Below are 27,213 nucleotides of genomic sequence, written 5' to 3'. Positions count from 1 at the left end.
AAAATAACAATCTTCTCCCAAACTATACTGTGTATACATAAATTCACTAATAATCCAAAATCTTTTTTATGTACTAACAAATTACACGGGCAACTTGCCCCCCATTGTGATAGAACCAAGATCGAATGTAGTAGCAAAAACCTCGGTGGATCGTATTCGACATCTGAAGACACAAACTTTGCTTACTTAAAAGGAAGTCGTTCGATCCAAAGAATTACATTGTCCGATAAAAATTAAGACGAAAATGTCAACAGATGCCATTTCAGTGCTAACTTCTTGTCGCCCCGCATTCTCATTTGCTTTTAGCTTATGTAGTGCAACTCTATGGTGAAATATCATCAAAAGGAGGTAAAATCTAAAATAGTCCCTAATTGTAGATTTTAACAGGCTTCTCAAACGTGTGCCGGTTCTGCAAAGAAGCGTGATGTCATTTAAGTAGAGTCGAATGTTTGTGGCATCTCGAAGGCTAGACATTTTTATGGACTCAGAAAAAGCAGATTGATTAATCATGGCCTTAAAAGAATATCTTAATCCTTAGGGTAGGAGTCTTATTAACTCAATTTTAATAAAGTATTGTTACCTGATTAGCAGCATAAGATCTTTTTGGAGCATTGTCAGTGTGTTCCAGCCCAAGGTACTGCTCCCAAGCACCATAAACATCTCGTCTCTGAAAATATGTAAAGTAAAATGTGAATGAAACTTGGACAAATGTTTCAAATGTCCATACAAAAAACAATATGCTCTGAATATATGTAAAGTAAAATGTGAATGAAAGTTGGACAAACGTTTCAAATATCCATACAAAAAACAATATGCGCACCTGAAAACGACTAGATACAATATCAGAATCTTGAAGGTATTCTGGCCGACCAAGCGAGAGGAATGCAAACTTCCACTGAAAAGAAAATAGGTTCATATAAATAAAAAAGAAAAGGATATTGAAAAACAGAGACGGAAGAGAATGAAAAATGGCAACTTCAAAAATTATTGACAGAGGATATGCCACCGTCAAAGTTCTTACTATACATTAATTTTCATTTACCCAGCCAAAAGAAGAGAAAAGCCGTTGAACATGAGAAGGATTAGGGTAAATCAGTGAGCACAAGCTCACATAGCATTTAGGAAGTACAACAAACCTTAGAAAAATCCTCATCTGGAACTTGCAACTTCTTCTGTAATCGGATTTTTATTTCAGCCAAGGTTTCACCTTCATGAATCACCAAGAAAAACGGTTCTCCAAAATTCAGAATTTGCTGTAAAAACACGACAGTTAAATTGGTAAGGAAACATGATAGTGATAAAGAAGCAATCATAAGCAAAGCAAAATGGAAACTGAAAATAAGACAATGTGTAATAATATCAAGATTGTTACCATTTGATTCTGAGCTGTTTCCTTAGTAAAGTGGTAAACATGAATAAGACGATCATTTGGACCAAGATTTTTCTCTTCTTCTGGAATCTGTAAGATTAAAGAACAACAATCAAAACCAGCTCTTCATATCTTAAAGAAAGGGTATCTATGAAATTATATTCATAAAATCAGAACTGGCAAAATACAAGAAAAGAAACTGATCCATTAGATCACAGCATGATGTAGGAGTGCATGCGTGATAGGAACAGAAGGGGGTGGGGAAGGAACTAACCTCTTCTGCCCTTAATGTCCAGTATTGGTCATTTATATTCTCAATCTTCTCACTAGGCGGGAATATCTGCAGAAATGTATAGAAACAAAATTTTGTAATTAGAGGGAAGGAAAAGGTACAATAGCCTAGGTAATAAAGGAACCTCAAATAGCATACCAGGAAAAGCGAGAAAAACATTAAACACAAGCGGAAATGTAATCAAGAAACTAAACAATGAAAAGTCTTTTCAACAAGCAATGTAAAGTTTTAAACAAATAAGAAAATTTGATGTCATTAGAGGATTATGAAAGAACCAAGACATTACAATCCATCACCTGAGGAAATCAAATAAAGATGTAAAAAGTTGACGCTGCTCATTTCCCACTTTCAGGGTAAACACTAAAAGAAAACAACAATGAAAAAATGACATCCAGACCTTGTAGATCTTGTGATAGAAAACTTCAAGCAACCGCAGTTCTGCATCAGGATGAGACAACTCCACCTGTTTCGGAATAATGATTCACCGAATTTATTCTATTATCCATAAAAATACATGTCTTCAACATGATCATTTTGACCCAAGGAATGAAATAGCACTTACCTTTGTCTTAAGATAGTTAATCACATCACCCACAGTGCTCTGTTTTGGAAGCCTAATACTATGAATAACAACCTGGGATAAAAAAGAACCCAATTTTATTGTACTAAAACAGAAGTTTAACTTCATTCATTAGAACTCTTAAATATGATTCACATACTCACTTCATCCTTAGTAGCATAATGAAATGCTACCTTCAAGGTTTTCAGACCTTGTAATTCAGGTAGAGGGATATCTAACACTTCATAGTATAAAATATCAGAAGTCTGACAAAAAAAAATTGGTTAGCTCTTAGCTTTTCATCATTTGGCCTTTCAATATGCACTACCAAGGGGATTTGATTATTACCTGGTTGTAGTGGACCAGCATGTCAGACAAATGATCCACCCCACGATACTTAATAGGCTGAGGTTTGGGTTGTTGAGAGTAACAGTTGTGAGATGTAAGCCTGATTTTGGACGGATCATTCAAGCCAAGTTGTTGAGCTACTCTTTCAACAACATCATCATAAGTATAAAGCCTTGACCTAAACATTCAAAAGAGAGGAGTGTGAAGCTTGGACCATCTCATTCATATAAAAAATAGAAGAAAATATCAGTAAATAAAGATCATGTCAATTGCAAAACTAAAGGAAGTCAACTTCTACCAAAATCTTGAACTTACATCTCCAGACAAAAATCATCTTCCTTGGGTTTTTCCAAAGACCGAAAATGTACAATCTAACATAAAGAAAGAATAAAAAATCAAATATTACTTTTGCTCGTGAAGCAAAAAAGTTTATTCGAGCATGTATATAAGTGTATAACTGAAGGGTTAAAGATTGAAAGTGTACAATCTACCATAAAGAAATATGTCTCTACAGATAGGCTAACAGCTTAACAAGCAAAGGCATGGGTAATATTTGGAAGTGAGCTAAAATAGTTCGAAAACTATGGATACATAGAGCTTTTACTGTATCATTAATAGACAAAAATATATCCATACACCTTACTCCTTTTTTGGGCAATGAAAAAAACATAATCCATAAATGTATCTAATGAAAAAGGCTGCATTCATCATCACAATCGAAAAAGTGATACTTCTCGTAGCATTTTTCTCTTCTATTTAGTTCTTGCATACTAGACTACTAGTCCTGTTAACTTTTATGTTTAACATAAACAAATCGGAATTAATTATGCTTATACATAATTTTCTTTAAATAGAAAATGCAGAACCAAATGTGATTTTACCATTTTCATTCATCAAATGAATTTTTCAAGGAGAGAGATTTAATTCTTTCAAATTAGGAAAATTAACATAGAAATAGATGGTGTTTTCTGGAATCAACCAAACACTATAATTGACAATTTTAGATATCATGATCTTATCAACCAGACTATAAGGCCTATTGAGACAATGAACAGTGCAAATGCAATAAAAATAAGTTAATTTGTTTCTGCTTTGATCGATTAGCAATGATGACAGAAATTGATATGTGCGACCACTATCCTACGATGATAGAACAAAAACTGCTCACAGAATTAATGAAATGTGTCCAGAAAAGCATACAAAACTCTCCAGCTAATCAAACTAATCAGAGAGAACAAAGTGCTCAATCAGATGCACATTAGCTCCTGACCAATCAACCTAACACACCATCAATTGCAAGAAGAATTTCTAAAAGCAGTCATATAATAAGCAGCCACATGACAGACAGATCAACACTAGCACAGATCAACAATCGCAAGCAGAATTTTTAAAAGCACCAATATAAAAGTAGCCACATGACAGACAGGTCAGCGCTCGCATCAAGACGTCAGATGAAAATGCAATGGAAATAATGGAATAAACTCACTGCAAGGAAGCTGCATATATAAAGGATAAAGAGAATGTACTTGACGATTATGCACATATTCCAAAAATGAAGGAACATCTGGATAGCGGAATTGTTCAATGCTTTCAACAGGGAGAGACTTTTGAAAGCAAACTATGTCGCCATCCTCAAGCTGCAGTGGAAAATGATATATAAACAAAACACTTAAATAGGATCAAACAAATAGCAATTATTCGAAAATGAAGGGCAATGCATACCTGGCTAGTTCGGAATGTTATTTTCTTGTCAATTGGTTCACACATAACACTGGGCTCAAATTTAATTTCCTGTACATTAAAGCATACTCAAGGTATTATTCCTCATCGGAATGTCAAAATTTATGCAAATGTTTGGACAAATTAACCAGATGGAAATGATAACAACTTCACAGTCAAACGCAAAAATACTGTTATATAGTTACTACTAAACAAGTAGTTTATCAACTGTCCAAGTGAAAATAACTTCGAACATGCCTGAATAATCCCAACTAAAACCACTGCAGGGGGTGGGGCTCATTACTAGAACCATACATTAGCTTCAATTACTATCACCAAATGAATGCAAAAGAGAAATAGATATGACAGGAACGAGTTGCAAGAGAACTGAAAATACAACCATGAACCATTGTAGAAAGAATTATAGGAAGCAAACCTCGTAAAGGTTGATCTCTTCATCAGGAGCATACCCTGCCATTTTGTTTAATTTTGATAATATTTCTATTGGCTTGCCTGTGCTTTTCACAAACATCCTTCCAACAAAGCTGACACAACAGAAAGATAATCCCTCATACGGTTTCACATACCTTACAAGAAGAAGAGGAAAAACAAACATGAGACAACTTACCGAAGGTCTTCTTTCTCAGGATCATAGTGCTTGAAGAAAAGTAAAATGTCTTCCTTTGTCTTATCTGGTGGAGCAATTGAGCGTAAATCCTGAATAGTAATGTTTAAGTCATAAAGCAAATACAAGAAAACCAAAAAATCATCAAGGAGGGAGCAAGACTGAATTGAACATTCATTTTTATAAGATTCATACAGAGCACTGCCTGAAGAATTCAGCAAAAGGGAGCAAGTTACAAATCTCACTAACTTGTATTTCAAGGACAGGCAAGTAATTCTACAGTGGACATGAGTGAAGCTTAAAACTTCAAAATCTGATGCCTAACTTTTTTTTATAAATTTGAGGTTGCCAAGCTTAGATCCATGGACTCGCTTCACTCGGACTAAGAGTTCAACAATCTACCAATAAATGACAAGGCTTGTTGGCAATGCCTAATTTCTACTCTGACAAAACAACCTTTTGCACTTGGAAGCTCTTAGAATCTCAAAAAATGCCAATTCGTTTGAATCTCTTATTCTTATTTTGGGGCCAATAATGAAGATCCTGAATGAGTTAAATAACATCACTAAACAGAAAATTTAAGAAATGGAAAACCATACTACCAGTCCAAGTTCAACTTCCAGGAACAACTTTAATTCTGCATTATGGACCTTATTTGATACCTCCCGCAGTGTTCCAACCTACGTGAGGAAAGTCAAAGTTAGCACATAGTTTTAAAAAGAAGGTAAATTCAGGATGCTTTCAACATTTTCCTGGGGTTTTCTCTATATTTTTTTAAAGAGAAAAACACACACACATATATATATATAGTTGATAAGAAAAAGAGCCTCGTTAAAAACCCTCTTCATAACCGTCACGCTACGAAAGTAACTTAACGGACATTGAAAGGAGGAAAAGAGTGCCCCATATTTTATTACTACTGAAAAATACACCAAGGTTAAAACCTCAAATGGATACAGCCAAAACCCACTAGACTAAGAGTATCCCTTAATTTAAACACACCAACTCCCCAACATACAAAATACAACCCAAATTACCCTATGCCAGCCTTTGCTAAACTATCAGCTTCCCAATTAAAACATCTCTGTCTATGCTTAATAATCACTTTACGATCCAACACATAATCAGCAATTTCCTTGACCATAAGATCATAAGAAGCTGGACTCGCTCCTGGATTCTTGATCCACTTCAGCGAATTAACCGAATCGCTCTCCAATATAAGATGACCCTTAACACTCCACCCCGATTCCAGAAAAAGAGACAAAACAACTTGAATAGCTTTCAACTCAGCTAAAATAGGAGGGCCAGGGCCAGAAGAAACCGAGAATGATCCCAGCAACCAGCTCTCGGCATCCCGAAGAAGACCACCTATCCCACTGAACTTCCAATCGCTGCTTTCAGCCCCATCTACATTAACTTTAAAGAAACCAGGAGGTGGGGAAGACAAATTCTCCCTTAAACCTTTGCAAGAATCAGCAAGAGATGGATCCCTCACAAGACAGTCAAGATGAACAGGGAAATTAGGCACTTTTTCCGTAAACCAAGCAGCCACCCTATATCTAGTTAAGAAAAACAGCCGAGTTTGATCAAGCTTCCCTTTCTGAAAGACCAGTAGGTTCCGACATTTCCATAAAGAAAAACACATTTATATATATATATATATTCATTCAACAGGAAGGGCATATATTTTAAAGAGAAACATATGTATAAATATAAATTCATTCAACGGGATAGGCATAAAACGATACACATGCAAAGGCTATCAGGATAATGAAGACAAGCAGTTAAAGCCAAAGGGCCTGTATCTCTGATGAACAAAAATTGAAGCAAAAACTATACACATACTCCAGAAACAAGGATTTTGAACCAAAACATATATGATTTATGCCAAGGAATATTACAGATTGTGTTTCCTCCAAAGGTGTCAATGGCCGGTTTGGACGGTATGTATGATTTTGACGCTTGGCCCACAACCAGAAACGCTGAAATTGCACTGGTATGCCGAACTCTTTAGCAATCTCTTCCTGCGTGCACCAACAAGATAAATCAAGAACAAGGTAAAACTATTACCCCAAGAGCAAAGTAACACACTGGAAAGAAAGCAACACACAAGGTAAATATCTTCCTGCGTGCACCATACCTTAAACACATTGAAAGTTATTTGCTTCTGAATCCGGAAACTCCTGACCTTATCATGATCCACAAGATCAAAATATATATCCTTCCCAATCTGCTCTGCAAGATCATCATCTCGTGCGACCTAGACAATCATGTAGCTGTAAGAAAGTAATCTAAAAAATGCTCAATATAGTCACTCAAATAATGACTCATACAACCTTTATAATAGTGTAAAGGTGTGCCTCTGCCTTCTCTTTTTTTTTATGCTCCTTCTCTTCTTGTTCTTTCTTCAACCTCTCCTAAGAAAATTAAAAACATTGCATATTAAAATGTGAGAAAGGAAGGATCTGAAATAACCAAATTGGGATACAACTCTTAAAAATCAGCTTGGTAAGAGCTCATTGCTGATTACTCTTGATAAAGCAACCAAGACACAATCAAGGGATGAAAATTCTTGGCGGAGATGGGTGCAGGAGGAGCATCACCGCACATGCCCCGCCCAATTGACATCCACAGCCATAAACAACCCAAGCTCAAATCTAGTTAGGTACTAGCAACCGAATCTCAAACCTAGTTGAGGACTAGTTAACTTTTTCAAACTTAACTCCCTGCCTATCACATCGTTTGAATCGGCTCATGTTCAGCTAAAGGCATAGCATAAGAAGTGTCAAGGAGGCCTTGGCTCCTCAACGAATTTTGAAAAACAATCAAAGTGTATATATATATTCATAAGTAATCATATATTAAATTAAATTAGATTGGACCCTCAATATAAACTTTATATTATTGACAGTAAATTCTATGTACGATAAACTAAAGAAGTTAAAACAACATTTTCAAATTGTATCGTACCCCCAATCTTATTTACAAATTAATTGTTTTGATATTAATATCAAATCAAAATCATGTAAACTTAAACTAACTTCTCTAAATACTAGTTTTTTCTACTATACTCTTACACAAAGTCATTTTTTCTACTTTTGCTGCTGCATGTTTGTCTTCTATTTTCATCTTCAAATTCTGTTCTTGTTTCGTTTTCAATCCTCAATAAGAATCTCTTTGCTTTCTATGCCAATCGGCTTATTTAAAATATTAAGTTTGATATTGTAGAATTATTTGGAGTTTAGTTTGAATGCATATCTGTCTGCATGTTAGAGGGCTGAAATTAAGGAAATCTAGAGTCAAACAGATCAATATTCAGTTCCATATATTAAGGGATTCTGGTAGCTTGTTACCATATCCTTATATATTTATTTCCTGTTTATTTCTTTCTGTTTTAGATAGATTTGATCCTATTCTAGGTAAGTTGTATATATCCCTAGAAATTAGGTGTTTCAGCATATATATTTAGGGAACGTGTAACCTGTTTGATTATTGAAAATAAAAAAAAAAGGTATTCCTCTACTTTCAACATGGTGTCAGAGCATTCTCTGAACCCTAAATCCCTCATATAACCAAATACGGGAGAAGTGACTCAACTGCTTCCGTGTCCCAAATCACCTCCAACCAGGTAGCCATGGCCTCCAATAACAGTAGTGGAGATAGCAATCCCATGCCCATTACAGGACACAAACTGAATGGGAACAACTATCTCCAATGGTCCCACTCTGTTATGATGTTCATATGCGGAAGAGGAAAGGATGATTATCTCAAAGGAGTGGCTGCCAAGCCAAGCCAGAATGATGAGAAGTTCAAAATCTGGAATTCCGAGAATAATATGGTCATGTCATAGCTCATCAATTCCATGACAAATGAAATCGGAGAGAACTTTCTACTCTACAGAACAGCAAGGGAAATCTGGGAGGCTGCAAAGGAAACGTATTCCAACAATGAGAACACATCTGAGTTGTTTGAAGTGGAGAGTGTTCTCCATGACTTCCGTCAAGGAGATTTAACAGTAACCCAGTACTTCAATACACTCAACCGCTATTGGCAACAACTGGACTTGTTCGAGGAGCACAATTGGAGCTGCCTAGATGATGGAATCAGGTATAGACAGATCATTGAACGGAAGAGAATATATAAGTTTCTGATTGGATTAAATAAAAATCTAGATGAAGTAAGAGGAAGAATCTTGGGATCCAAACCTCTACTTAATATCCGGGAGGCTTTTTCTGAAGTCAGGAGAGAGGAGAGTCAAAAGAAAATCATGATGGGCTCTCAAGAACCAATGACAAGTCTTGAGAGATCAGCCCTTGCTGTTAGAGGGAACTCCTACAACAACAATGACACCAAACCAAAGAAAGGACGCCCTTGGTGTGATCACTGCCGCCGACCTGGTCACACCAGAGACACTTGCTGGAAAATTCATGGTAAGCCTGCAGATTGGAAGTCTTCTCGGTCTGCCAACGACAAAGAGGGGCGAGGCAATTTTGCCTCAATGGATGACAAACCTTCACCTGAACCCACTCCATTCAGCAAGGAACAATTAGAGGTTCTACAGAAGCTGTTCAACCAGTCTTTGCATGCCCAAACCTCCACTGTGGTTGGTACTGGGTCCTTAGCCCAAAAAGGTAATTTTTTAAGCGCTCTCAGTGTTAAAAAAGAGACGTCAAATCCATGGATTATAGATTCTGGAGCTTCAGACCATATGACTGGAAATGAGGACCTATTTTCTACCTACAGTCCATGTGATAAACACTTAACGGTCAGAATAGCCGATGGTTCACTCTCAAAAGTGGTTGGTACAGGTTCTATTAAAGTATCAGAGAATATTACACTTGAATCAGTCCTTCTTGTGCCAAATTTGAATTGCAATTTACTGTCCATTAGTAAACTTACTCGAGACCTGAATTGTGTGACTAAATTTGGTTCAACCATGTGTGAATTTCAGGTCTTGGACTCGGGGAAGACGATTGGCAGTGCTAAAATGTGCTCGGGACTCTATCTTCTCGAGGTTACAAATCCTCCTCAAGGCACAACTTATCAGTCCGATTGTCTAGTGTCTGGTAATCCTACTTCTTTTTCTGTCAGTTGTTCTAATAATGATAGTGCAATCATGTTATGGCACTATAGATTAGGCCATCCGAATTTCTTGTATCTTGAGAAACTGTTTCCTTCTCTATTTCATAATAAAAATCCGAATGAGTTCAAGTGTGAAATTTGTCAATTCTCTAAACATGTCCGTAATTCTTATCCCAACCAATCTTACAAAGAATCCCATCCTTTTTCAATGATTCATAGTGATGTTTGGGGGCCATCTAAACTAAAAAATGTGACTGGTTCCCGTTGGTTCATTACATTTATTGATGATCACACTCGGCTTACATGGGTCTTTCTCATGAAAGAAAAATCAGAGGCAGGTCAGATTTTCAAAAACTTCAACACCATGATACAAACTCAATTCCAAGCCAAAATCCAAATTCTGAAAACTGACAATGCCAAAGAATACTTCAAGTTCATACTCAATGATTATCTCTTGAGTCATGGCATCATTCATCAAAGCTCATGTGTCAACACCCCTCAGCAAAATGGAATTGCTAAAAGGAAAAATCGGCACCTTCTAGATGTTGCAAGATCTCTTATGTTTTCTACTCATGTACCGAAACATTTCTGGGGTGAAGCTATTCTCACTGCAGCATACCTCATAAACCGGATGCCATCTAGGATTCTCAACTTTCAAAGTCCTTGTCAAACCTTACTTCAGTTTTTCCCAAATACTCGTCTCATCAACACTATTCCCTTCAAGGTTTTCGGGTGTTCAGCCTTTGTTCATGTCCATCAACATAAAAGGGATAAATTTGATCCTAGAGCACTTAAGTGTATCTTCCTTGGGTACTCTCCAACTCAAAAGGGGTATAAGTGCTACTCTCCGGTCACTAAACAATACTACCACTCCATGGATGTTACATTTTTTGAGCACCAGCCCTACTACCCCAAATCTGATATTCAGGGGGAGACCAATTTTACCCAGGAATATCAAATTTGGGATATTGATGAATCAGTTTGGGATATTGATGAATCAGTTCAGCTCTCTCCAAATTCTAACTCTATTTCTCCTCAACAACATCTCTCCCTAGAATCTTCATACCAAAATCTGGACATTAGTAAATCAACAACTAATAATGAGTTGATTACCTATTCACGGAGGAGAAAGAACCAAAAGGATATGGAACCTCCAGCACCTCTGCAGCAAAACCAAGAATCTGATCCTAGTCCAAGATCTTGTGAAGATCCAGCACCTCTGCAGCAAAACCAAGAATCTGATCCTGGTCCAAGATCTTGTGAAGATCCTTTAGGTAATCCTAATCCTGAGCCCTCACAGAGTAAACTAACTGGTGATGACAGTGACTATCCTATTGCCGTGAGGAAAGGGGTTAGAACTTGCACAAAACATCCTATATACACCTTTATATCATATGAAGGCCTGTCACCAAAATTCAAGTCGTTTGTTGCCAACCTCGACAGCACTCAGGTCCCAAATAACATACAAGAAGCTCTTGGATCTCCTGAGTGGAAAGCTGTTGTGCTTGAAGAAATAAATGCACTGGAAAAGAATGGCACCTGGGAAATATCAAAATTACCATCGGGAAAAAGGCCAGTAGGATGCAAATGGATATTCTCAATCAAGTACAATGAAGATGGAAGTGTTAATCGTTTCAAGGCACGGCTAGTGGCAAAGGGATTCACTCAATCATATGGAATCGACTATGAAGAAACATTTGCCCCAGTAGCCAAGTTAAACACAGTTCGGGTTCTCCTATCACTAGCTGCAAATCTTGATTGGCCCCTTCACCAACTAGATGTCAAGAATGCTTTTCTAAATGGGGACTTAGCTGAGGAAGTTTACATGGAAATCCCTCCAGGATTTGAGACACCGAAAACTGACAACAAAGTTTGCAAACTTAAAAGATCATTATACGGGCTCAAGCAATCACCAAGAGCTTGGTTTGAGAAATTTACCAAGGTAATAAAGAATCATGGCTATTCTCAATGTCAATCAGATCACACCTTGTTTGTCAAACACTCATTTGCAGGAAAACTGGCTATCCTCATTGTATATGTGGATGACATTATCCTAACAGGAGATTATGAGGAAGAAATCAACACTACCAAAGGTCTTCTAGCTAAGGAATTTGAAATCAAGGACCTTGGACAGCTCAAATACTTCCTAGGCATGGAAATTGCAAGGTCAAGAAAGGGAATCTGTGTTTCCCAAAGAAAATACGTACTGGATCTTTTAAAAGAAACTGGGATGCTTGGATGTAAGCCAGCGGACACACCTATGGATTCAACAACAAAATTAGGCACTAAAGAAAATTGTGCACCGGTGGATAAAGGCAGATACCAAAGGCTAGTAGGTAAACTAATCTACCTTTCTCACACACGACCAGACATTGGTTTTTCAGTCAGCATGGTAAGTCAGTTTATGAACAATCCAAATGAAGAACATATGGAGGCGGTGTATAGAATCCTAAGGTATCTGAAGCTAACACCAGGGAAAGGATTATTTTTTGAGAAGAATCAAAGAAGAGACATAGAGGTGTTCAGTGATGCAGATTGGGCAGGATCAATACAAGACCGAAGATCAACTTCAGGGTATTGTACTTATGTGTGGGGAAATCTAGTCACATGGAGAAGTAAGAAGCAATCAGTGGTGTCAAGGAGCAGTGCAGAAGCTGAATTTCGGGCAATGGCCCATGGTATTTGTGAGGGAATATGGCTAAGAAGGGTACTAGAGGAATTAAGAATTTCTAGTGGAGAACCTATGAAGATGTTCTGTGATAACCAATCAGCAATCAGCATTGCCAAGAATCCAGTCCATCATGACAGAACTAAGCATGTGGAGATTGATCGGCACTTCATAAAGGAGAAGATAGAGGAAGGGATGATCAAAATGCTATATGTACCCACATGTCTTCAAACAGCCGACATTCTTACTAAGGCTCTACCAAGAAAGACTTTTGATGATCTAAGTTCCAAGCTGGGGTTAATTAACATTTACCATCCAGCTTGAGGGGGAGTGTAGAATTATTTGGAGTTTAGTTTGAATGCATATCTGTCTGCATGTTAGAGGGCTGAAATTAAGGAAATCTAGAGTCAAACAGATCAATATTCAGTTCCATATATTAAGGGATTCTGGTAGCTTGTTACCATATCCTTATATATTTATTTCCTGTTTATTTCTTTCTGTTTTAGATAGATTTGATCCTATTCTAGGTAAGTTGTATATATCCCTAGAAATTAGGTGTTTCAGCATATATATTTAGGGAACGTGTAACCTGTTTGATTATTGAAAATAAAAAAAAAGGTATTCCTCTACTTTCAACAAATATATTCAGGATAGGAAGTTCAAAAGGAGTTGCTGAAGTTGGGACAGGAATTAAGATAGCATAAATAATATATATTATATATAGGAAAATATACTGGCATGAAAATATTAGTAAATAAGCATATCAGTTTGCTAGAACCAAAAAGAAATAGCAAATAGAACATATTCGACAAGATTGCAATTTTCTTTTCCCAATATAGTATTTCAATTGGCACCCTCAAAACTAAATGTCAAGATCCACCACTGTTTTCAGCTCTAACATATAACAATGAAATCTTACCCTAAGATGTTCGGCAATATCCTTCTCATCCACATTACATATTATCTTGTCTTTGTCACTTTCACGTATATACACCAGCATGTATGCATTTGAATATTTGGTAAATTTAAAAGGAGTATTATTGAATCCTGGATTTGTCTGTGGTAACTGGCACACCACAAGAAAATAAATTTTGTTAAAACCAACAACCCTGAAGATACATACAGTTCAAAGCAGAAAAGCTGAAACAAGAAGTTAAAAAAACAGTGCACAAAACATACTAAGATAGTACCTCTTCTTCACCACCATACTGCTCCTCTAATGCCCTTTTCATATCTTCTTTGGTTACTCTTTCATCATCAAATTTATACCTGAAAAGCACACAATATCAATATGAAAGAAGTATCACCTTCAAGACTCCAAACCATAGCTGGCATATGCAAGCTGCAAATAGAGTACCTTAAATACAATCTGCATTAGCTAATTTAATAATCATGCACCAGACTAAACATGTGGTAATTCATTCCTTTTTTATGACAATAATTATTATACTATTTCTTTTTTAGTATAAATTTTACGTATTGATATGATCTGTACCATTGATCAGAAAGTGTCGGCCTGATAAATGCATAATAATGTCCACCATGCACTCCACCACTGTGAACGAGGACACTGTAACCAAACTAAAAGATGTAAGCACCATATGTTACTATAAGCATTAAAGAAACACAAAGTAATATGTACTGCCCGTAAAAATTGTGCAACAGCAAAATTGACTCGTGTGCATACACCATCTTTCATAGTTTCATTAGAGAACCCAAGTGCATGGTCACTTTCTAAATATAATGTTATTATAAGCATTAAATAAACATTAAGTAGTATGTCTTGCCCATAAAAACTATACACCAACACTATCAACTTGTACACGCTTATGCAACCTTCCTTAACATCATTAGAGAACCTAAGTACATGAGTGGTATCTTAACTTTTCTTTTGTTTATATCCAAGATATCAAAAAAGTTATAAAAACGTCTAGAAGAAGTATTTTCACCATAAACTTTATTTGAAAAAAATAAAAAATAAAAAAGTTAAAAGGACATGGGAAGTTATAAATTTTTGGTTAATCCTTCAACTTACTAGCTACTGATTATAAGATAGAAATGAAAGAACACAGCTGAGACAGCGTAAGTGCTTAATGTTTCAGGCACCTATGAAGTGTGTAAAGATTGCGGACTCTCCTATCAGCATCTGGTGATAAGTATTTTCCACCATCTCGGTCAAGGTCAAGTTGCAATGGGAACTCATAGCGATCATTAATCTACATAACAAGTGGAAATATTAATATAACCATTAGAATCAAGGATATAAACACACTGAACAACTTTTAGCACAAACCCATAAAAGCCAGCCAACAAGAACCCGATATCTGTCAGATGACAGAACTACAAAACGTCTCACTGAGATAAAAAAAAGTCATCATACACTGAAAAAATATAACAGTCATGATGGTGCCTCTTTTAAGTCTTTAAAGCAAATTAGTCATTGCATTCTGTTCTCTAATCAAAATGAAGAGAGGCTGGAAAGTCTATGAAGTTAGTGTTAACACAAAAATTTATCAACACCAACCAAAATTGCATGGATCAATACCACATATTCAGGACCATTTTAAAGAGGCTTATAATTCAAGCAATACGTTAGAGGCAGAGGAGGTTAAATTGGACTTTGTTAAGATTGGTCCAGATTTGGCTCAGAAGCTGGAATTGGAATTTTCAGAGGAAATTTGGGGCATTGTGTCTGAGGCGGATCCGAATAAAGCCCCTGGGCTGGACGGGATGAATTTGGGGTTCTTTAAAAAAAATGGCCTTATATTAAGGAAGATGTAATGAGATTTTGTAGGGACTTTTTCAATAGAAAACAATGGGAGAGAGGGATTAATCATTCTTTTATTACGTTGATTCCTAAGAAATTGGGTCCTAAATGCATTGATGATTTTCGTCCCATTAGTCCCGTGGGGGTCTTTATAAAATCTTATCGAAGACATTAGCTAGAAGACTTAGAGAGTGCATGGAGTTTTTAATTGGGTCTTCACAGTTCGCGTTTATTCCGGGAAGACAAATTCTGGATTGTTCTTTCATGGCTAATGAGGGGATTGATTATTAGAGAAAAAAAGGGTTAGCCGGTGTGGCATTCAAAGTTTATTTTAGGAAGGCTTATGATTTGGTTGACTACTCTTTGCTTATTAAGGTCATGGAGCTAATGGGGTTTGGAGAAAAGTGGATTTCATGGATTCGATAGTGTATTTCAACTGCTTCAGTTTCGGTTCTTGAAAATGGTTCACTCACGGAGGAATTTAAAATTTCAAAAGGTCTTCGACAAGGATGTTCCCTATCACCCTTGCTTTTTAATTTGGTGGGAGAGCTTCTTAGCCGTATGATGTCAAAAACAATAGATTTGGGGTTGTTTTCTGGTTTTTCCATAGGAAATCATGGATAAGCTTTTAATCTTTTCCATTTACAATTTGCTGATGATCTTTTGGTATTTTGTGGAGCTTCGATCAACCAATTAAAGAATGTTAGGAGGGTATTGTTGATTTTTGAATTATTATCGGGTCTCGAGATAAATCTTGTTAAAAGTAAGATTTTTGGAATTAATGTGGAGGAGGGGGTGTTAAAGGAATGGGCTGATTCTATTGGTTGTTCAGTAGGTTCTTTCCCATCCGATTATCTGGGTATTCCTCTAGGTGCTAAGAGAAATTCAGCAGCCTTGTGGGAACCAGTGGTGACCAGATTTAAGGCCAAATTGTCCAGTTGGAAGGCTTCGTCGCTTTCGTTGGCTGGCAGAACCGTGCTTGTTAAGTCTGTTTTGAATATGGAGGATTGGGGGTTTTGGATTTGAATCTAACTAATCAGGCGTTGTTGGGAAAATGGATATGGAAGTTTGCAAACGAGAAAGATTCCTTGTGGAAAAATTTGATCTGTAGCAAACACAATGAAGACAGACTGTCTATGTCAGTTAGTCGGGTGTATTCTCCCCATGACTCTTGGATATGGAAAGGAATTGAAAACAACTTCTTAAAGCATGATCCGACTGGAGAAAGTTTGAGATCTCATTCAAGGCTTCAAGTGGGGAATGGTAAGTCAATATCCTTTTGGAATGATGTTTGGGTTGACAATTCCCCGTTGAAAATTCAATTTCCTAGAATTTTTGCATTGTCTTTAAATAAAACAGGGAAGGTGGTCGATTTTGGAAGTTATGATTCTAATGGCTGGTCTTGGAATGTTCGAACTAGAAGAAATTTGTGTGACTGGGAATTGGAACAATGGTTGGAGCTAATGATTAAATTGAATAACATACAGTTATCCGAGGCAGTTGAAGATTTCCTATCCTGGACTGGGAATGGTGATGGGTTGTTTTCGGTGAGATCCTGCAGAAATACTATTGTTAAGGATCATCTAGAAAACCCTATTTGGAAAAATCATGTATGGTTAGGGTTGGTTCCTTCTAGAGTTGAAACATTTCTTTGGCAAGTTATTCATCAAAAATTGGTTGTGAAATCAGAGTTGACTAAAAGAGGGGTTCCCTTATCTGATGGTGATCTTTGCCCGTTATGTAATCAACATGAGGAGTCTGCCCAACATCTGTTTATTTTTTGTTCAGTTACTACTGAGATTTGGAATAAGTTTTTCAGCTTTTGGGATATCTGTACAGCTATGCCTTTTGATTTTCCATCATTCATTTGCTCTTGGCCTGATTTGATGGCCAAATCTATGATCTGGAAACTTATCCCGAGTGTGGTTCTTTGGTCTATTTGGAAACATAGGAATTCAATTGTTTTCGACAAAAAAGTTCTTGATAGGTTTTCTCTCTTCTTCATTGTAAGATTTAGATTAGCTAAGTGGTTTCTAGCCAAGTTTCAACAAGTTCCGATCTCAGTTGACTTGTTAATGGCGGATCCTACTTTAGCAGATGGTGTTAAGTGCTCAAAGGTAAAGAATAGAGCAGTACAAAAATGGCTTCCTTCACCAACGGATTTCTACAAATTCAATGTTGATGGTGCTGTCACAAAGGATGGGTTGGCTGGTGGCATTGGGGAATTCTTACAGATTCAAATGGTTCCACTTTGACGTCATTTTCAGAAAGTGTTGGATCTGGTCCACCATTGTAAGAATTGAAGGCAATTAGGAAAGCAACTGAAATTTTCTTTTCCTCAGTTTGGTCTAATAAAGGAAGATTGATACTGGAAACTGACTGCAAAACAACTGTTGATTGAATTCACTCGCCTTCTTCTGCACCTGTGTATTTTAGTAATCTAATTAAGGATATTGAGCGTTTTGTATTGTCTGGGACGTTGATAGTAAAGTTAATTCCTAGGGATTGTAATTGGGATGCTGATAAGTTAGCTAAAGAAGGTGTTGGTTGACTGGGTAGTTATATTGAGGATGTTTTTTGGTATTCTTAGGGGATAGTCTTTTCTATTGTAATTCGAATTCCTCCTTCCGCTAGTTGTTGCTTACCTCTTGGAAAGGATCAATTATGAAAGGGGTTTCTAATGAGACCTCCAACTTTTATTAAAAAAAAAAGCTCTCTGCCTATTTATTTTTTGTCCATATTTAAAATTCCAGCCTCGGTTTTGAGAATTTTAAATTCAATTATGGCAAGATTTTTGTGGGGAGGGTCGGGTGAGAGGAAAAAAATACATTGGGTGAAGTGGTCGTCGGTGTGTTTTCCTAAGAATTGTGGGGAGCTGGGAATTCCTAAGCTACAGCTTGTTAATAGAGCTTTATTAGGCAAATGGATTTGGAAATTTTCTGCTGAAAAGGAGTCAGGATGGAAACAGCTGATCTGCTGTAAATATAAATTGAATACTAATGATGTGTTGTTGAAGGAGGTTCCAACTCAAGCTTCGTGGTTATGGAAGAATGTTGCCCAAAGTTGGATGGTTATAGATTCATTTGGTGAGGCAGCTCGGAATAAATTAGTTTTGAATGTAGGGGATGGGAAATCTTTTTCATTTTGGCATGATGTTTGGATTGAGAGGGTGTCCCTTAAGGTAAGGTTTCCTAGATTGTATGCATTATCAGTGAATAAAGTGGGGGAAAATATCAGAATTTGGTTTCTTTAGCTCTGGAAATTGGAGTTGGAATTTAAAATGGAGGCGAAATTTCGCAGATTGGGAAGTGGATATATGGATTGATTTTATGTCATTATTGGATACTGTTAATGTTATTCATAATCGTATGGATTGTTTATTATGGAAAGGTAGTGGAGATGGTGTATATTCGGTTAAGTCATGTTTAAAGAATTGGTTCGAGATAGTGGGAGTTAAACAAGTTTGGAGCCCGATGGTTTGGAATGGACTGGTTCCTCCGAGGGTAGAATCTTTCCTATGGCAGGTCTTAAACAAAAAGTTAGCAGTAAAGTGCGAGTTAGAGAAGAGAAATGTCCCAGGTTTAGTGGATTCGCTGTGCCCGTTTTGTGGGTTGCTTCCAGAAATGATATCACATCTATTTTTTACATGTCATGTTTCATGGCAGTTGTGGTGTAGATTTTTAAGAATTTGGAATGTTCAATCATGTTTACATTTTAACCCTGATTCTTTCCTGCAAGATTGGTGGGGATTGGTTCTGAAATCAGATATTTGGAAAGTCATTCCTGGGGCTGTTTTGTGGTCTATTTGGAAGTATAGGAACAATAAAGTGTTTGAAGGTGGGTCGTTGGACCAGATCAATCTATTTTTCCTAGCTAGATACAGACTGGTGACATGGTACACTGCTAAATATAAAGACTTCTTGGGGTTCTTTGATTATCTTATGGGGGATCCCTCACTGGCGGATAGATGTGGAAGTAAGGGGAGTAGAGTGATCAATTGGGTTCAGTGGGTTCCTCCCCCGGAAGGTTTCTTCAAATTAAATGTGGATGGTGCTGTCACGGATGATTGGATGAAAGGTGGTATAGGAGGGATTATTAAAGATTCAAAGGGTTATACGTTGGCATCATTCTCTGAGGTTGTTGGTAAAGGACCTCCTACAGCTGCTGAAATGTTGGCCATTATTAAGGGTTTGAATCTTTTCTTTGACTCACAAAGGAGTGGCAAAGGAAGACTTATTGTTGAGTGTGATTGCCTTGTTGTGGTTAATTGGATTAAGAATTTGGGGGTTGTCCCAATCAACTGTGTTTGTTGTTGAATGGAATTTTAGAGTTTATTAGGGATAAAGTTGTGATGATCAGACATATTCCTAGAGGGGCCAATTGGGAGGCAGATAAGTTGTCTAAAGAAGGCATTGGATGAGAGGGGTTGTTATTATGTATGGTTAGGGGGGGTTTTGTTTTTCTGGTTGTATGTTTCTGGTGTATTCTAAGTTGTAATTCTCAATGGTTCAATAAAATTTATGACACTTTTCCTCCTTCCAATGCTCGACGAAACTTTCATATTTCGTTGAGTACGAAGGGGTTTTTTTAATGAGGTCTCCCTAGTCTATAAAAAAAATACCACATAAAACTTCATAAACAAAATTGCATCACATTACAACATCTAATGAAGATATAGAAAATTAGTCGATGTATTCTGCCAGATGAGTTGGTCAGAACCAGAGTTTCAAAAAACGTTCCGCGACCGCGATTTCGTCTGCGATATAGCGGTTTTGCCGCCGCCCGAGTTACCCGCGATGGCCATAATCACGGTAAACCTGAAATGACCGAAAACGCGACCGCGATTTGAAACCCTGGTCAGAACCATGTGCTTCCAAACCAAATAAAAATTAAATAACTTTTTCATATTTGACTAACACAAGATATGAGAACCAGTAGGGGCAAGCCCCCCCCCCCCAAGGCCTCTATTCTTTTACAGTCTTGGGACCGGTCGTCTATTTTGCTTTGACTATCATGTTTTTTTCTTAAGTACATCGTCTGACATATTGATATGGCAATATGACCACCAAGGTCCTTCCAAATAAATGAAAAAACTTTAGAAAAATTTGACCATATATGTGTCGACACACACTGTATCCAATACCCACCTAGGTCTTGATTATCATAGCTGGTTAGCAGAAGAAAGTTCGAGCTCATGATATCTGTTTATATAACAATTGTTTGCATATATTAAGAGCTAAGCATGAACATGGAACTAACTTCTTGTATACTTTCTGCAAAAGGAAAATTATCGTCATGTTTTATGCACTAACATAGGAGACCACTGGACTGCACATGTACCATTGACTAAGAAGAACCAAACAGAATTAAGATGTTATAACTGCTAACCTTGACCATAGTGTCTCGCATAAAATCATATTCAAATCGTTTAAGCTGAAGTTGAAGTACTGGAGGGAAGTCGATGAACAACACACCCTTCTTAGCATCCTGGAATAACATCATCAAAAATTCAAAATGCAATTATTTAAGTATGAAAAGCTATAACACGGTATGAGAAATAATGCACCAAACACAAAATAAAACAACTAAAAGAAAAAAGAATGCTCGTGTAAAGAGTAAACTTCCAAAGTAATCCAGTTCCAGAAGTGCACAAGATGACAATTTGTTACAGCCACAGCAAAATTAGACACATGCTGTGCACCCAGGCCAAAATAGCAACTCTTATGCAGATGTTTATTACTGCACAATGATCTAACAAAAGGAAAAATCTCAAGCAATCAAGTAATTTGTGATGTATGCATAGATCATCCCATTGGTATTGTCTTAGAAGCATGATAATTTATTGATAAAATTTTACATATACTTTAATCATGTAATTACAAATATCTTTTAGAATCTCACGTTTAACAAAATACAACAGAAGCTTACCTGCAATCCATATTGCTCAGCATGATATTTATTATCACCTTCGAGGCGTTCAACTTCTACATACTTGTCAAAAGAAGCATATACATCATGACAGCCTTTAACATCCAGCTGAAGATCTGGTATAGGCAAGAAGTAAATTAGCATCAAACGGATTACAGGACTCGTGACATCCCAAGCAGTAGTTAAAAAAATTTGAAAGAAATAGATACCATAAAATGACTCCTTCCTTGTAGATTTATAGTCCACGTTAATACACTCAATGTAGTTCATATGGTGCCCCTCAAACAACTGCTGTATAGTTCCCTCCACAACAGTTCCCTGGTGGCAATAATAGAAGCAATCATAATTTACTCCGGATTCACATAAGAATAAGCTCGTGATTAAAAGATCATCGATGTATTTCACCTTCATTTTATCTTCAAGTTTTTCACAAAGAACCCTATTAAGTTCCTGAACGTCATGCTGCATGAAAGAATCATGTGTGTCCCATCCAAAAGATTTGGTCAGCTCTTTTGTTGCAACACTGCTGTCACTGTACTGGAGTTTGTAAAATAAACTCTGCAGAGCGAGAGGGATGCTTCCAGATGGCATATCATTCTCTGTTGTAGGCATATGATACACTGCCTGAAATATAACATGTGATGCATTAGCAAAAGTAACCCAACAAAACATCATTTCAGCAAAATATGGAGCATCAGTACTTACCTTCCTGAAGTAAGGAATGTGATACAGAGTTTGGAGCAGAGAGTTCATGTAACATGTTGCTCCTTGATTTTTAAGTCCAACATAACCAGTTTCCTTCTTTGAGTCATATGTCCAGTAATCAACAATTCTGCGGACAACAACCTCTGCTTCAACAATCAAAGTGTCATTCACAAGAAACCCTCGGCAAGGATCGTATAACTCGCCAAGGGGCATAAAGGATGTAAAACCCCAATCACTTTCTCGTGCATTAAACTGGTGTTGCGTCTCTGCAAAATCCAAGTCAGGTAAGTGCAAATTTTAATAAGCTTAAATTATACTCTCCAATGTTATGATAAGATCCACATCAAATAACAAAAAATATTTGATAAAAACCAAGACTTGAACATATTACTAAGAGCTAAGCTAGTGCATCACAAAGGCTACATTTTCTTTTTAATTTGATTAATAATAGGGCATCATAAAGGCAGCATTTTCTTTTTAATCTGATTAATAATCAGAGATGACTTTCATTGCATCAAATCCATATTAGACTACATATAAAAAGGGTGAAAATGTATAACTCTTTGAAATGATGAAAGTGTAGCACAAATGAGGACTTTCTTGACCTGGCATTGATTATAAAAATGAAACTGCCGCAGCAAAATAGCAACAAACTATTTTGAGTTTATAATACCAAGAAAATAATGCTTAAATGGTGTACATATAATCTACTTAAAGGATAATACCTTTTCTAATAGAATATTTGCTATGAATTTGATTAACTACTGCCAAACTGAACTGCGCATATCTACTCCACCCATAGGGTAAGCTTGCTGAATCAGCAACGTCCAGATACATAGACAAATGATCCACATTGTTTCCCTTTGGAAATAGAAGTATTCGCCTAAGCAATTAAAACCAAAAGTATTAAAATCATCAATTATCATCGCCAAAAAAAACGAGAGAGAGAAAAAATAACAGTAGCACTATCAACGAGAAAGGAGAGAGATATATATACCATTTATAACCACCAACAACAAATACTTCAGAATAATGCTTCTTAGCGTTTAACCTAGAGAAGTTCTCAATCCTCCAAGTGAATCTCGATGAAGGAGGATCCTCGACTGGTTGATTTTCCGCAATATTTGAAGTCTCCGGTTGCGCTACTACTAACAATCAAAGATACAAATCACGAGGATCGCAATCAGATTAAACCCCCTCTCGTTTCAGTGCTATCCAAAAGACAGCTAGAATTTTATTTATTTTTTAGAAACTTGCATTGATGTAAGCGAATAAAAGTAGTAAATTTCCCGAAAGGAAAGAGAAAAAAAAAGGAGAAGAGTACCTTCCATTGGCTGGTGATTGTCGTTCAAATCAGACTGCGGGACGAGCATTTCCTCGTCTTCTTGTTGCTAAAGAAATCGAAGAAAATTCCAGAAAAAAAGTAAACTAAATCAGAAGAATCAAATCCATCAATAAACGGAAATTGCACAAAAAATCAATTAATAAAAGAAAACAAATCATAAACAAAAAGGAAGTAAAAGAGAGAGAGAGAGTACATCAACGGTTGCAGGGGTCATGACAGTCATAGCTATGAAATTGAGAGGTAAACTTCGAAGTTTACGAAGAAAAAATAGAAGGGGAAACTTAGAGAGAAGGTTTTTTTTTTTGGATGATTTCTATTCCAGCGAAGAGAAGCGAGGGGAACGAAAGGTCTTTCGATGGTTATTTGGGAAATGGGGTATTTTCGGTATTCCGAATGTTCTCTTCACTTCCTTTTTGTTCATCGGACACGAATTGTTGGCTACGGTCCAATTCATATACTATACAATACCAGTATTCAAATATGGCGTATAATTAGAAAATAAAATAACAACAAATTGATCTAGTAGGATGAGGTACTAGGTTCTTTAAACAAAGTCAGGAGTTTAAATCTTGAAGTTTGTGAATATAGTAAATTAGGTTAGGAGGGTCACCCTCGACTCTGCAGTACATGATCTAAATTAGCCGATAAACAGATCGAATACAAGTGATTAATTAAAAAAAAAACTAAACTTCCATTTTAATCCCCTTACTATGTAATCTCTCTCTTTTTTAGGCCAAGTAAATTAAGATTTAAGCCTCATTTGCTGAATCTTATGAAAAAATCTACCACGGCATATTGCAGGGTTCCATCACTTCATATGAGAAAGAGTAAGCTCTGGTTTTATTATAATAAATTTCTATCAATCACTTCTTTACTAATTTAAAACTTATTAGTATAATATTTTAAATTATTTTAATTATAATATATCTAATAATTTGATTACTTTATTTTTTAAAATTCTAATTTATTTTCAGATAATCAATTTTACAAATTAGGTTAGTTTTTTACATCCATACTTTTGAAAAAGTAAGACAAACAAGCGAAATTTAATTCGTTGCATCAATTTCTACTTGGGACGGTGGTCTTTGTTCCCCACTTATACAACCTGGTTTACAAATCTGGTTTGGTTTTCTTGCTCCAAATTTTTCTGGATTCTGATTTTATTGCGTTATCGGTTATCTGTATTTGTGTTCTTAGGGTGTATACCTCAATTATCATTCACAAACCTCCGAGATCTGTTATTTACAAGGCCAGGTTTCACAGATCAAAGATCTACTTCAGACATCTAAAACAGTTCCGTTTTGTTGACCTCAGCTTTAAAGCGTTCAGCTTCTTTGAGGTTTGGGATTTTGGATGTTGCTTTATGTTATGGTTCACAGATCTGGGTTTGGTATTGTTAATCGCTTTGATTTGCTCTTCTGTTTTGATTTGTTTCTTCGCTTCTTCTTTTAAATTTCTGTTTTAGATCTTTCAATTTTTTTATTTTTTATTTTTTAACTTCAAATTTTCAAGATTATCGTCATTCTCAATAGACTAGCCGTGATCGCCTATCGAAACCGATCTTCAATTCTTGAATCTTGATTTGTATAGTTTTTGTGCCTGTTTCGGAAAACTTTGATTATGGTGGGGATATTTTATCTATCATTTTTTTTACTTAAATTGATTCTTTAATTTTAATGACTTTTACTTTGTGTTTAAATTATAGAATCATTCATCGTCTTTATTATTAAAAGAATATTGATTCTTTTAAGTTTCTAAATTGGGAGTCCAATTGGGGAAAAAACATAAGCAAAAATAAACTGTAAATTTTCGTTTTATATATATCCCAACAATTTCAGTTGTTTTTCCCCCTTACTATTTTGTTAGTGTTTGATAGTAAACTCGGGTTCTTGGTTTTGAATAATATGATTCTATGTTATTCTAGTGAGATCTGCCTGTTAGAGTTTAACATTTGATTGATTTCTTTTGGCTTATATTTTTAGTTTGTTTATGGTAGCTAGAAATTTATTAAATCAAATCTGTTGATGTTGTATAAGTTATAGATCTGTATCTTACTTTTACATATTTAAGTAAGATATAAATCCAATCATTGGATCCTAGCTTTTGGCCTAAAGTTAATTAAGATAGTGTTAATTTGTTTTAAAATTCTATTAAGTAATCAACTAGGCTTCTTAGTACCCCTCAATTCTCTAGCGTTTTATTGGTGCACCTTCTGTCTTCTTTGGATTCCTTTTTCATAGTTCCTCATAGCTTCGGTTATAGATGATTACTTGAGGTCATGCCATTCTTTTAGATCCCATAGGACGTATAGGGGGAGGGCTCGACAGAGTGGTGTCAAGGATACTAGACTTAGAGTTTGTTCATTGAATGTAGACACATTGAATGCTAGGCTACTGGAGCTGACCGACGTACTTAGTAATTGAAAAATAGATTTTGCATGTATTCAGGAGACTAGGTGGATAGGAGCTTGTGCAAGAGAGTGTAATGGGTACAAGTTATGGTATTCAGGCATATATAACGCTAGAAATGGGGTGGGTATCTTGGTATCCTCTAAGCTCAAGGAAAATGTAGTTGAAGTTTGTAGATACCGGGATAGGATCATGATGATTAAGGTTATTATAGAAGTGGAAGTGGTGAATGTCCTTTCAGTGTACACCCCACACATTGGCCTAGGGGAGGGGGAGAAATGTTGTTTCTAGGACCAACTAGATGATGTACTTAGGAGCTTCCCGGAGGACCAAAGAGTTTTCATAGGAGGAGACTTCAATGGTCATATAGGTAGTGCAACCGACGGGTATGACGGTGTTCATGGGGGTTTTGATTTTGGTAGTAGGAACGAGGAGGGGCGTACGTTGCTTGAATTTGCTTCTGCACACGATATGGTGGTCACTAACTCCTTCTTTAACAAGAAAGATGTGAATTTGATTATGTTCCATAGCAGGGGACATTGTATCCAAATCGACTACATCCTGGTTCGAAATCCGGATCGATGGGCTTGCATTGACTGTAAGGTGTTTCCTGAAGAGGCATGTGCATCACAACACAGATTGTTGGTTTTGGTGTTCCGCATATGCCACGGGTGGAACACTCATAGGAGGACTAAGCTTGGTAAACCTATGATCCTTTGGAAGAACTTACATGGAGCGACAGCTGATGACTTTAAGAGTAAGATTTTGTCTAATACAGGCTTTGGAACTACAAGCGCAAATAATGCATATATGTTATGGAAAAATATGGCAAATTCCATCAGAGAGGTAGGAAAAAACACCCTTGGGTTGTCGACAGGGAAGGTCAAGGATCATAAAGAATTGTGGTGGTGGAATGACGAAGTCCAAACTAGGGTGAAGACAAAGCAAACTTGCTTCAAGGAGTTTCTGCAATGAAATGACGACGAAGAAAGATCGAGAGCTAAACAAAGATACAAGGAGGCAAAGCGGGAAGCCAAGAAAATAGTGGCTAAAGCAAAGGATAAGGCATACAAGGAAATGTACAAGAGACTTGACTCCAATGAAGAACAAAACTGCATCTTCAGGCTTGCAAAATCCAGGGAAAATAGGAAAAAATATCTAGGTAGCATTAGGTTTATTAAGGACAACAATGGTGTTCTTTTAGTGGAAGATCATGATATTAAAAGGGTTTGGGGTAGTTACTTCTTTGGCTTATTTAATGACGGTGCCTCTCCCTGTAGAGATAGTACCGTTGATGGGCCAGCCGACCATCATACTACGACCAATGACGACACTACAAGTAGGATTGGGTTTGAGGAAGTCAAAATGGCTCTTAGAAAGATGGGGAGGGACAAAGCT

At 36.6% G+C, this 27,213-nt stretch overlaps 1 protein-coding gene and 1 long non-coding RNA gene across 3 annotated transcripts; one reads left to right on the top strand and one right to left on the bottom strand.

The window, feature by feature from the left end:
- On the top strand, nucleotides 1-27,106 carry LOC120145517. The gene is made up of 4 exons (XR_005518137.1): nucleotides 1-106; nucleotides 4,505-4,506; nucleotides 25,601-25,610; nucleotides 27,096-27,106. It is a non-coding gene; the product is annotated as an uncharacterized LOC120145517 (long non-coding RNA).
- On the bottom strand, nucleotides 13-23,728 carry LOC120145515 (ubiquitin carboxyl-terminal hydrolase 13-like). 2 transcript variants are annotated; one of them, XM_039159338.1, is made up of 32 exons: nucleotides 23,601-23,728; nucleotides 23,387-23,453; nucleotides 23,060-23,210; nucleotides 22,788-22,945; nucleotides 22,063-22,328; nucleotides 21,763-21,981; nucleotides 21,567-21,675; nucleotides 21,358-21,473; nucleotides 20,818-20,916; nucleotides 14,769-14,878; nucleotides 14,158-14,232; nucleotides 13,853-13,931; nucleotides 13,582-13,728; nucleotides 7,249-7,329; nucleotides 7,053-7,172; nucleotides 6,814-6,936; nucleotides 5,515-5,592; nucleotides 4,916-5,004; nucleotides 4,724-4,832; nucleotides 4,291-4,359; nucleotides 4,095-4,205; nucleotides 2,884-2,939; nucleotides 2,569-2,746; nucleotides 2,385-2,486; nucleotides 2,224-2,295; nucleotides 2,059-2,124; nucleotides 1,644-1,709; nucleotides 1,373-1,459; nucleotides 1,137-1,253; nucleotides 821-895; nucleotides 581-667; nucleotides 13-409 (listed from the first exon to the last, which is right to left on the bottom strand). In XM_039159338.1, the coding sequence occupies exons 1-32, from the start codon at nucleotides 23,628-23,630 to the stop codon at nucleotides 368-370; spliced, it is 3,354 nt and encodes a 1,117-aa protein (XP_039015269.1). In that variant the 5' UTR covers nucleotides 23,631-23,728; the 3' UTR covers nucleotides 13-367. The 2 variants fall into 2 exon arrangements, with proteins under 2 accessions (XP_039015269.1, XP_039015270.1); XM_039159339.1 differs by having other exon boundaries at nucleotides 23,060-23,207; nucleotides 23,601-23,630.
- Nucleotides 27,107-27,213: the final 107 nt, after the last annotated feature.

Source organism: Hibiscus syriacus, unplaced genomic scaffold (genome assembly GCF_006381635.1).
Source record: "Hibiscus syriacus cultivar Baekdansim isolate YM2019G1 unplaced genomic scaffold, ASM638163v2 tig00110893_pilon, whole genome shotgun sequence".
Classification (NCBI taxonomy): domain Eukaryota; kingdom Viridiplantae; phylum Streptophyta; class Magnoliopsida; order Malvales; family Malvaceae; genus Hibiscus; species Hibiscus syriacus.
The sequence above is the reverse complement of the archived record's forward strand: the minus strand, read 5'-3'. Positions and strand labels throughout refer to the sequence as shown.